Raw genomic sequence first — 12,052 nt, 5'->3', positions numbered from 1 at the left:
CTTTCCCTCCAAAAGCTGCTCTCCCCCCACACCCACCATTCTGCTGATGTATTTGTCTTATGGAAAGAGAAGTGGAGTTTCTAACTGACTAATGATGTTACCTGTATCTCAAAAGCAAGATCAGTAAAGATTATGTTGGTTTAAGAATATCCAACTGGTGCATGTTTTCCACTTCTTGGGCTTTTCTAACTCTGAGACCCCTTCAGTATTTGTTGAAGCTGCCTGAAAGAGTCAAAAGCAAAGTAAAAGTGCTGGTTTTGGAAACAACTGACAATTGTTTTACTCATAAGTTCTGTCTGTGTGATTTATAACTGCTGCTGCTTCACAACCAGAAGGATGGTTGTGTAGAGCAACCAAGAGAATGAAGTGGCAAAATACTGAAGAACAGCAACAAGAAATCAGTAGTTTTCTAAACAGATTGTCACAAACAGAAATCCTGGCAGAAAGATCCCCTCACTTAAAACCATCAGGGGATGGACCAGAGCAAAGGAAAGGGAGCATTTTTAGGGGAAACTAAGGATCTGGGGCCATGTATAACTGAACTTTCAAATAGTGGAGGACAGCAGAGACTAGAAACTGGACTATTAGCACCCAGGTGCCAAAACTATTTCTGTCACAGCGGACTTTGTTAGAGAACAAAACTGTTGAAATGGACAATGCTCTGTTTTGTAAATATAGAAAAGGTTTATTTTGATACCTAAAGAACAAAATTCTATATTCTAGAGAGGCAGCAGAAAAAGAAACTGTGTAGAATTGGTTTGGGAATTGCAGACTGCAATGGAGCAATTTTTTTTGAGGCATAAAGGAGGAAGGATACGTTTTCTTTCAATACTGCTAATTCTTGTTTTGTGAAATTATATTTGGCAATAACTGTATTTATTTGGCAGTGTAAAAAATAGTTCAGTATTGCAGCTAGGGCCTGCCCTGCAGAGATACACCTGGCAACAGTACTGTAAGATTAGGGCTGAGAGATTGAGTGCAAAAAGCTCCTTCAGTCTCATCTCGGGAGTAAGAACCCTCTTTATTATCACCATTCAGCACTGCTGCTACTTCTCTCCACTTCTCCACGCTGCTATCACTGACCCCGAGCAGGGATGGGCCATAGGGGCATACAAACATACAATGACTAAACTGTCACTAGAAAAAGCAGTCCTGACCACTAACAATCAAACCAGAAAAAGACAATGCTTAGGAATGGTTGTTTAGAAGGAAAAAAACCTAAATTCCAATTGTCTGGCTCTGAAGGTAAAGGAGCAGCAAACATCTACAAGATAAAAAGTTCTCAAAAATAATATTCTTAGTAGCAAAGTAAATCAGATGTCACAACCAGTATCTCTATGCCACAAAGCTTCAGGCTTATGAGGCTCACCTTAAAGCTTTAAGTCAAACATCTCTCCTGAAAGGCTTTCATTGAGTTTCATTTCAAATTTCATTTAAAATATTTACATTTCTCATCTAAAGTTGCAACTGTGGACTCTAAACATTTATCAAAAACGCATGAACCTGCAGGAAGAGAGTCCTCTTCCATGTGTATAAGCAAGATCCTTTTGATCAGAGACTCATCACTGTTCATTCAAAAGAATGGAAAGAAGAACAAAGAGGATCCTGCCAAGCCAAGGGTTCATCTGCTCTGACAGCTCAGAAATAACTCCTGCCGTGGCCCTGGGGCACCTCACACCCAGATGAGGGGATTTTGGAATATGGCATTGTTCGGAAATCTCAGAAAGCCCACGTCAGACATCTCCTTTGATCCTCTTGCTTGCTCAGAGGCTGCTCTGCAGTTCACAGTTTCTCCATGCATGAGCTACTGTTTAAACATATTTTTAATGTAGTTAAATCCTCAAAGAGGAACCAATGCTGTAAATAGCTAAGGTACTTTCTCAGTGTGACTGTGACTTCAGATTAAGTTAAACCAGGTATAAAGCCAGCTTTCTACTTACCATTTTAACATCTACCTTTTTTTGAGGTGCCATCACAAATGGACTCTTAAGGTTCTGTTCTGCTTTTTCCCCATTATCTAACTTTTCTAGTACAATATTTTAGTATACTTTTATATACTAGAGGAAATGCCAAAATACAGATAGGCAATTTTAGGACATACATGCAAAGATATGTAGCATTTTAAAAGTAGATCTTTTAAGCAATCCAAGGGTGGTGTTTTGTTCCGTTCTGGTTTGTTTGAGGGTTTTTTGAGAGTTATTAGGAAACTGTAGTGAATTAAAATTAAATTTTTACCTGATTGAAAATATCTCCTCTAACAACTTCACAATCAACTTTGTATTTACAGATCAGGCAGGAAGCTGTTGCAAAGGAACCTGAGGGGAGAAACCCATATAGTAGAAATAAGGATTGAGAGTAATTCAGATTTGGTCTTTTTGCCCAAGGTGCTTTGCCACAGAGGCTGTTGTGTTGCAGTACTATAAAACCCAGTAATTTAAAAGCAATGTAAAATTAAGATACTTGTAGTACTCAAGGTAGTTCTTCTAAATGTTAGTCAGCAGAATTCTTGTTTTAGGAGTAGGTTATACCACATGCATGTCAACACAAATTATACTCTGTCCTCTCAATTCCCCAACCTGTGCAAGCATATCCAGGGAGAGGAGAGCAGAACCTTCCCTTTCCCTCTTTACACAACCAACAGCAGTGCTGGCAGCTCTGAAAGCAGCAGCGTCAGGACCTCAAGAAACTGTAGTTATCAAAGGGCAAAATGCTTGGCACACCAGGTGCAGATGGAAACCAGCACTGGGTTTGGGGAGACGCAGGACTGGACCGCCTGCTGCTTCGCCACCATGACAGAACACCATGCTTGCTCTGTTGGAGTGAAGAAAATTGCCAAATCTGGCACTTTGCTAAGTTTTGTAGGTAACAATGCCAAACGACTCTAGTCCCTGGAACAGGTGGAATTAGACAGGCCTTACAAACATGCCAGCAGTGACTTTTCAGCAACTTATTTGCCAGAAGTCTACTAAATGATCCAAATGTGCCCTGTAAGAACTCGTTTTCTGCATTCTTTCCTTAAAAATGGATCCTTGGCCTTTTAGCTTGACATCTGAAAGTCCTTGGAAGTGGAAAGCATATGAAGCAACTAGTGAAGAGATTCCACTTCATTGGATATCATCATTACAGAATGTGCATTACACTGAAAGTGTAACCAGGTGATCTTCAGTTGAATTGAACTGGTGATTAATCCACAACATTTTACACATCAGGTAAAGTCGCTCCAGTGTCAGGATATCTTAAGATTTCAATGGAAAACATTCCAAATAAAGAATCAGGTAACAGCCAAACTCCACTGACAGTGAGAAGGACCTGTGGAAAGACTGATTTCCACACTATGTCCTCATCCATGAATATAAAGAAGCACCAAATACATTTAAAAAGTTAAGTTCTAAGCTTGTGTGAATGGGGTATGGATCTTCACTGATACACAAAACCCACCATTTATCAAGCATAATTTCTGAAAAAAGTATTTCCACTTGAAACACTTCTGATTTAAATACTTAAGCCACCCCCCAAAAAATTCTACATTTTAAAAGCAGAGTTATTTGTTGCCAATTAAAGAAAAAGAGTCACTTCAATGGTAATTACCTTGTCACATACATCAGTAAAAATCATTCCTACCCATCAAATAAATGTAAATAAAACCACTAACCATGACACTGTATTATCCTTTGGATTCCTGCAACCTGTTCCAATGTGTCTATGTTCTGAGTATAGTTGCGAAGTAGTTTTCCTTCTTCATCCATCAGGGCTATGAACTTGTGACACAGAGATGGCTGGAATTGTCCTGGGTAGATTTCCTATGGAATTCAGAAGCACATTAGATAGTGTAAATGGTTACATGAAGTCCTCATTCCAACTGCAGCAACTCACACAGAGGTAAATATTATCAAGGATTATGTCAGCAGTGAATGCTGTCACTCCCTTTGCATTTTGTCATTTTTCTCAGATCCAACTCTTATTTCAACAGTGGAGCTTCTGATCATGTCAGGGTGACTTCCTCCATGTGAAGTTGGTATTTTGTTCTTCACACAGCATAAAAGCAAAGTTTAGGTCTCTTGGTTTTGGCAATTATTAAATAGGAAAGCCTTGTATGTCAAGTAACTTCACTATTTGTTACTAGAGGCATACATGGTTTAACTGCAGTCAGACAGAAATTTCATGAGGATTTGGGATTCTGGTCTTTTGGTTGGAGACAAGCAGGTTTTACTCCTCAGCATTATCAGCAGCCAATCCTAGAAGTAGGAAGCCCAAAAGGCAGAATGGCATTGGATGTAAGGGGAAAGACAGGTGATGCTCAGGGCAGCTCTGCCAATTTAGCTGGTTGCAATAGTCACCAAATTAAACCTGTGTGGTTTAGCAGAGTGATTCCACTGTGCCTGATAAATGCTTAGCCCTTCCGCTAGATGAAGGGAGAGGAGAGGTAGGTATGTTTGAAGAGCACATGGAAAGAAAGGTAGGCAGTGGTGTTTGATGTTTAGTCCCAGTGAACAAGGAGCCTGCCAAAAGGATAAATTAAATGTGGGCACCCAGGTGAAAGCTTCACATGAGGAAGCTTCCCTGAGAGCTGACCGCCCTGGTGGTACCTCTGGTTGCTGTGTGACACGTAGGACACCAGCAGCAGCACCACTCTCCTGCTCCGGAGAGTTAATTTAGGGGATGAACCTGAATTCCAGACCCTCTGCTCTCCAGTCACTCTCATTACTGACCAGCAAATGGGCTGGAGTGTCACCTGGGCAAGTCTCACCAGGCCTTTTAACAGAAAAAGCACCAGAGCCACTGGCCAAAAAGCAAGTCAGTCAGGACGAGGCTGCTGCCTGCCTTTACCAGTAGATACTTAGAGCTGAACCAAAACTCCTACCACAACAGTGGACTGCTAAATTAATCCTTGTGACAGCTCTGCCTTCAGCTGCCATATAGCCTAACTATTAGCAAACAAAAAAGACTTCCTGAAAGCATTTAGGTTTCCCCAAAGTATTTCAAGTTACTCATAATTCTGAAGCTCCACAGGCCTCTACACTGCAGCAATGACCAGTGGCTGCTCACAGTACTACTGCCTAGATCATGACATGGTCATCATCAGATATTCACATGGTCCCAACAGCTTCCACATCTTAGTCTGAAGCAGCAAGACATGTTCTGCCACGAGCTCTGCAAATATATTTGGCCAGCCTGTGCTCCTAGAATTAAAGGAACTTAAGATTTAATGGAATAAGAAATCAATATTCTAGCTAAGCCAAGGAAAGGAGGAGGCAACATTATTTTAGTAAAAAAGTATCAGTCAGTTTGGATTTGGACTATTTTGGGAAAGCCTGCATATAAACAGGCTTCAAGCAAGTTCGGTTTTTTTGTTTGTTTGCTGTACAGATTTTATTTTTGTCTTATTTTAATATTAAAAGCCCAAGGAACTGAGTATACTAAAGAGCATCAAACTATGTTTGTATCTGGATAGGAGGCTTTCAGAGCAAGCCAAGCAGCTGAAGAATGCATTGGTATTCTTTGCCACTCTTTAGAATCTTTGTAACATAACAGAGCAATAGTATCAATTATGAGAAAAGAGAAGGAAGAGTGAACACAATAGTGAGTGATTTTCACAACTCCTTGCTGGTCCTGTAGTAATTCTTCCAGTATTTTGCTTTTGCCTTTTTTTTTTTTTGCTTTTTTTTTCCCCAAGGAAATTCCACACTAAATGCAATTTTTTGTTTCTTCATGTCTACAGCTTCTACAATTTGTTCCTGTCTGTGAGATGAGGTCTCTGCCTTTTAGACTGTTAAATATTAGTAACACCTCTCCAAAAACTGCTGCGTTCTCCCTTGTAAGTGAACACGGTCCCTGCAAAAGCCTTTAATTCTCTTAAGATGTACAGATCCTGGTGGCAGCTCTATCAAACCTGAAACAAGAGCAAACTTATTAGTGCATGAAACTGCTTCAGTCCTCTTTACTGTGAACAGAGTGATAAAATGTGAATGTACTGTATGACACTGAAGAGCATGCCACAGCCTATCAAATTCAAATGTAGCCTTTCCACATTACTCATGTGCTGGCCAGAAGTTTCTGATAATCTTTCATTTTTTAGAGAAAATGGCAGCAGCTAAGATTACTGAGGTTTGATCAAAGAACTACATGCTCTTATGTTTCTCCCTGAAATTAGAGACACTGTCTGGAATGGTTGTGCGTAATGAACTTCTGACAGAACAGTAAAAATAAGCTTAAAAAAACATGAGAATGTTGCTGAATCCTTCTAGGAAGGTTCGTACGTGGTTGCATACAATGACTGAAGGAACACAGGATATAAAATGGATACATTGCAAAGAACTGCCAAGGAGAGAGTTGTTATGCCACTGAATTAGATCTCTCATGAAAGTAAATTCAATATATTAACATATTTTTCTATTTTGTTTATTAAAAAAAAAAAAAAGATACAATTTTGTTAACAGAGTAGTTTTATATCTGATTTATGCATTTTAATATTGTCTCTCTTTACTGACCAAGATAAGAACTGTTGGAAAACCATACCTTTGCAAACTTAAAAAATGGCCTGGGATCCTTTCTGAAGTATTCTATATCAAACATTGCTTGAGGGTCGGGAAGGTCTGGGAAGTCTACAGCAAGGCGTGCATAGATGCCATCTCTTGATCTAAAGTCAGGTATTCCACATGACACAGACACCTGAAATATATGTTTGCAATCTGAAATAAGCAAAACGACAGATTTGGCTATAAAGAGTTTTTATGATACAAACCTCTCAGGAAACCACACTTCTGTATGCTCACAGTGCTCAGAGACATTAAAAACAACCAGTCTCAGTTCTCTGTATTTATTTTTCTTTTTTTCCCCCTTTCTTTTTTTTTTTTTTTTTTGGCTAACATAACAATTCCCAAATCACAAGCAGAAGAAACGGCACAGAAACAGTTTGACAACTGGACAAAAAAATCCCTTCAGTACAATCTGTACAGGCAGTAATAAGACACCAAAAGTTTACTTTTACTACTGGAAACTGGAAAGTTTACTTTTACTACTCTTTTGTACAAAGAGAACAAAAATTTAAAATAACGCTGCATTAAATTCGGCTAGTAAGTGTTCATTGACCTGTCAATTTAGGTGGTTTTTTTGTCTGTGTTTTTTACATGCTAATACAGTAACAGAATAGATTATTTTGATTAATAAACCCATTTTGATAAACAGGCATTGTTTATCAAGGCATTGTAGCAGTCAATAAAGACTAAAATGTATTGTCTCAGGCTACCCTAAAATACAGCAGGAAGAGGAGAAGGAACAGGGCAGGATAACAGAGAGCAAGACTGGGTGACACAAGTAGCAGTGCCTTTCTGACAAGCTGATCTGAATGACTCCTCTTTTCTGAATGGTGTCACACCCCCTGAGCATGAACAGAAGCAAAAAATGGTTGGCTTTGGTGTCATGATCTGGTACATGGGTACAAAGCTGCAAACCTGCAAGAGTTTAAAAATGTAAAACTGCGTGTAACCTTATTGCCTTTACAGAGCAGCACGTGTTAAAAACAGGATTCAGCCTACTGAAATTTAATCAAACTCTCCTTATAATCCTCCCTCCTGGCCCTTTTTTATCTTTTCAAGTCTTGAATCTTCTAGTCCCTCTAGCTCCATCAGGTATTTTAAGAGAGCCACTGACATTTTGTTTAAAAATCATTACCTTGGTTTCAATTGACAAAAAATTACTAGGATAGAAAACGTTCTGGAAAAGGCAGGTGTGATCTTATTCTATAACTATTTAGCATGGAAGAAACGGTTTAAATGTTGAAGAATATTTTCTTATGAGAGATCTTGCCATTTCCAACTTAAGCTGCAGTTTTGCAGCGTGCATGGTTCTAGTGGACAGCTGTGCCTCCTCTTCCCATCTCGCACCAATAATTCATGACAAACGTTGCCAGGGTCACATCACCCACAAGCTGTCAAGCACTGGGCAAGTATTTAACCAACTCTCTTTACATTCTCACACTGTCATGGCAGGAATACGTACCCCAGCTCCAGTCAAGACCATTATTTTTTTGCATTCTTGTAAAAGTTTCACAGCATCATCAATAGTATTAATATCTTTTCGTTTTTTTCTTTTTGGTGGTTCCGAAAGAATGTTTATCACAATTTGCCAGAGTGTCATATCATCCAGTTCAGGTGGAGGGATTGTTTCTGGTAGCAGGTCTTTCAGAATTGTCCGTGGGTCTGTACCTAACATGAGATGCTGCTGAACAAAAGTGTAGGGACCTAAGACAAAAAAGGAAAAAAATTAAAATTGAGCCAAGTATTTCAGATGATGATGATCATCATCCCATTTATTAATGCTTGCTGCTACAATTTTAATAACCTAATTCAATGCTTTGCTCATCAAAACCCCTGTATGTTATGGTCTAAATTCTGAAGCTCTAGGGTTTTGATTATTTTATGCTAACCCATGAAGGATTTAATTGAAAGTTTATCAAGGTAGAAATCCCAGTTCACTTGATGGCTCTCAGATATTCACAAGGTTATCTCCATTGTACAGCTTCATTTGTATTTTTCCAACATTCTGTAAAGTATTTACTGTAGTGAGTTGAAGAGACAACAAACACGTGTAGTTTCTAGTCATTTTATAAAAGATCACCCAAAAGAGACAAAGAGAGCCCGCCAACCCATGGATTTTTGTTGTTCTTTTAGTCCTCTAATGATTTCAGACATGACCTCTCAAAGCCATCAAATCAATCTTGCTAGAAAAACTGGAGAATGGAGCAGTAGAAGAAAAGCAGGTAAAATCTAGGAAGCTGAAGTGACTAAGAGGACCCAAATACTTATCACTAAGGCTAGGTACAATACATACAAAGAAATCAGTTAGTTGTTACACACATTTACCCAAAAGGTATCAAGAGTGATCCTGTCACAAAGGATAAGTAAAGACAATGTAGGGGCAGATTTTAAATGGAACAGTCTGTTTACATAATGCATTTTCTTCCTGCTATTCTTATCAAAATGAATTCTATGGCATGATCATGCCTGTGTAAGTAAGACAAGAGACCTCAAGTCCTAACCCTGTGCCCTGGAGGCCCCTCTGCCACACAAACTACCAGTGACCTTAGCAGTGACCTTGCCTGTGTGCAAGGCCAGTAACTGCCATGCTTGCCATACCTGCTGCTAACATGCAATACACATGCAGACTAGCAATTCCCAAACTGATTCAACACTTAGCACAGTGAGCCCTACAGACTGCCAAAAACCATACATGAACCATCTTCTTGTTCCTTAAAGAATACATACTGGGTAAAAAGGACAGAAATATGCCATATATCTGTTCAATTTAGTGAGCCTGAGTGTATGTTTTTAATATGGATCACAGCAGGATTTCTACACACACACAAAAAAAAAGACATTGACAATCTTAACCAAAATACATTAAGTCTGAGGTTAATTTTTAAACTCCTTAAATACCACAGAGTACAGCCAATGACTTCAAGCTGCTCCAAAGCAGTCACTGCCATTTATTTTTTTTTGGCAACAGAAGAACATTTGAAGAGTGGAGAGAATTAGGTAACTGTTCAGAGGCAAACAGCATCTAAGAATATTATATAGGCTTCTACCTATACGTGGTCTTGCGGTCCAGTCACTAGAACTGGCATGTGAGGCTCTGTCATCTTCATCACTGTCACAGGAGCGAAAACCATTGCCTATGATTTCATCACTGAGAAGGAAGTTATCTGTAAGACAGGACAACGACAGGTTACACGTGAGCCAAGTGGCACAGACAGGTGCTTAAATATACCACAAAACCTAAAATAGTAGGCTTTTAAAGTGGATGGCAAATGAATTGCAACTAGGCAGTTTCAGCACTGGGACACAGAAAATTCCTACCTTTGAGTCAGAGATAGGCTTTCAAGCCTTCAGTAGATAGACTGCAGGATTTGCTATTTTAGTACTGGGCTTCAGTGGGCTGGGTGGTGACTGTAGTAACGTTTTCATTCTATCAAGTGTCAGACACTAAGGATTTTTGTATTTTAAAACCCCCCAAATCCCAGTGTTTTGAAGTACAATTAAAAATTCCTTTCTCTTACAACTCTCATCCTGTTCAGCTTACTGAGAAAGTGCGTAAAATGAAAATGTGTCACCAGTCTTTGACAAGGTTTTAAGAGCATGTTATTTTTAAAAGAAATCCACAAATCGCCATTTGGCTATCACTGAGATACAGAACGCTGCTGGGCTGTCACCAGGCAGTAGGTGACCACATGGACACTTGAACAATATTTCAGTTCTGCCAGACAAGGTGTTGCCCTGACCCACCTTCACTAAGTCTGCCTCCCCCATTTTCCCCTGCAGGGGGTTTGGCTTCGAGTACCACAGTTACTTCAGCGCAGCTCATGGCCTTAAGCCAGAGTAACTCAATCTAACTCATCATGTATCTAGAGGAGCGACTCCAAAGCACGAGATGCTTGTCTTCCAGCAAGCATTACCACCCTAGCACTGAAGGGCAAATCTAAATTTTATCCTGGGTGGCTTATTAGAATATAGACTACTACATTTTATTTCTTGGCTTTTTAATTAGACACAGCAACTGTAGCTTACTTTGTTGAAAATTCAAGACTATGAGGGAAGGAGGGCAAGTTTCAGTCATGTCCTCTGAAGCAGAGAATCACTGTAATAGTTTTCAATCTGTTTGAATGAACCCTTGCGCTGTTTCAGGCAGGTTACTTCCCTTTACTCTTAAATAATGAACACCACAAAACACCATAATGTTTTATTCAGAGATTGTGTTGTCGTGGTCTTTCCCTTGTTGGCATAAATACTTTATTCTGACTAGAGTGGAAAGATGCAGAAGACAGAAATTTGCTTTTTTGTACTTGCCGTCTTGTTCTTCTGAGACCACTGGTGCTCTTTTGACATGTATTTCTTACTATTAATCTAAGTATTTACAGCATTTCTCTTTCATCTCCTTATGCATGAACTCAAGAAACATATTACAAAAAGAAAACATTATGAAGAAAAAAAGTTGATTAGTACACATCAGTAAGTGCCAAGCACAAGTTTTATGAACACGACCTTTGTATCTGCTGTATAAAGATGCTGTTACGTTGTTAAAGACTCATCCCCTACAGGTCACACTGTCTTGTCTTGAAGAAACGCTGTGGCAGATGCAAGCAGGCTGAAGCAACAGGTTAAATGTGACACTGCCCTTGGATTCCCCAGAGCAACTGAAGAGAACGCCTGCCAGAACTAAGCAGCCCATAGTAAAACATGCCTGTGGATCAGAGTAACTTGAGCAAAAAGGCTTCACAGAAGGCACTGACAAGAAATTGTCAGCTTTACTCTTGTGCCGTTCCAGTCAGGTTTTTACACACCAAGGCTGCTCCAAGCACATCGTACAGCTCTTCCCTTTTGGACAGCTTTGGCACAGGCAGGAATCTTCTCTAGTTCTACTATGGAGTTGGAAGTAAAACATCTTAAAACTGCATTCCGGGATAAAGCATGAAGGCTTTACCGGCAGAATGCAGTGTCATACAAGCCTTTCCAAAGCACTGCCTTAAAACCCAAGGTTAACAGAAACACCCACCTCAAAGCCTATTGCTTCAACCATGCAATGCACATTAGTTTGGTACTGCCCAAGCAGTATCCTTCAAACATGGTCTGCAAAGAAACTTTTTAGATCATAGTCTAGTTTTTGCTGCAGTCACTGAAATCTCAGCCGAGGCTGTAACTTGAAGTTATTTAAAGAATAGGTCAAGGCTGCTGCTCCTGTGCAAGCTTCCAAGGAACTGAAATGAAATCATCATCACGGTAGAAATCGTGAAGCAGGGCTTATGATTGTTTTCATTTTTAATAACTCGACAGCAACGCAGGAAGAGAGATGCTTTCAGAAATGACAGCTGAGCCGCTCTCCTTCCAGGAAGCCCAGCACCAGAAACACCAGGCTCCGACAGGGGCTGATGAGCGCGGATGAGGGCTGGACAGACGGCTGAGGCAGCTGCCTGGCGCTGCGGGGAAGCAGGAGCGCGGCGGGGCCGGTGAGCCCCGCACCGGGCGGCACAGCCCGGGCACCCGCGGGGGAACCGGCCCCG

General features: G+C 40.1%; 1 protein-coding gene across 1 annotated transcript in view; it reads right to left on the bottom strand.

Annotated features, from left to right (window-relative positions):
- SIRT1 (sirtuin 1) overlaps positions 1-10,359 on the bottom strand; it is a 16,000-nt gene extending 5,641 nt beyond the window's left edge. Inside the window, exons 1-6 of the mRNA XM_009994881.1 lie at positions 10,281-10,359; positions 9,584-9,754; positions 7,999-8,240; positions 6,517-6,669; positions 3,653-3,800; positions 2,236-2,315 (exon numbers count right to left, since the gene is read on the bottom strand). Of these exons, the coding sequence (XP_009993183.1) occupies positions 2,236-2,315; positions 3,653-3,800; positions 6,517-6,669; positions 7,999-8,240; positions 9,584-9,754; positions 10,281-10,359 (873 nt within the window). The remainder of the gene's footprint in view (positions 1-2,235; positions 2,316-3,652; positions 3,801-6,516; positions 6,670-7,998; positions 8,241-9,583; positions 9,755-10,280) is intronic.
- Positions 10,360-12,052: the final 1,693 nt, after the last annotated feature.

Source organism: Chaetura pelagica, unplaced genomic scaffold, assembly GCF_000747805.2.
Source record: "Chaetura pelagica isolate M959 unplaced genomic scaffold, ChaPel_1.0 scaffold112, whole genome shotgun sequence".
NCBI classification, from domain to species: domain Eukaryota; kingdom Metazoa; phylum Chordata; class Aves; order Apodiformes; family Apodidae; genus Chaetura; species Chaetura pelagica.
The sequence above is the reverse complement of the archived record's forward strand: the minus strand, read 5'-3'. Positions and strand labels throughout refer to the sequence as shown.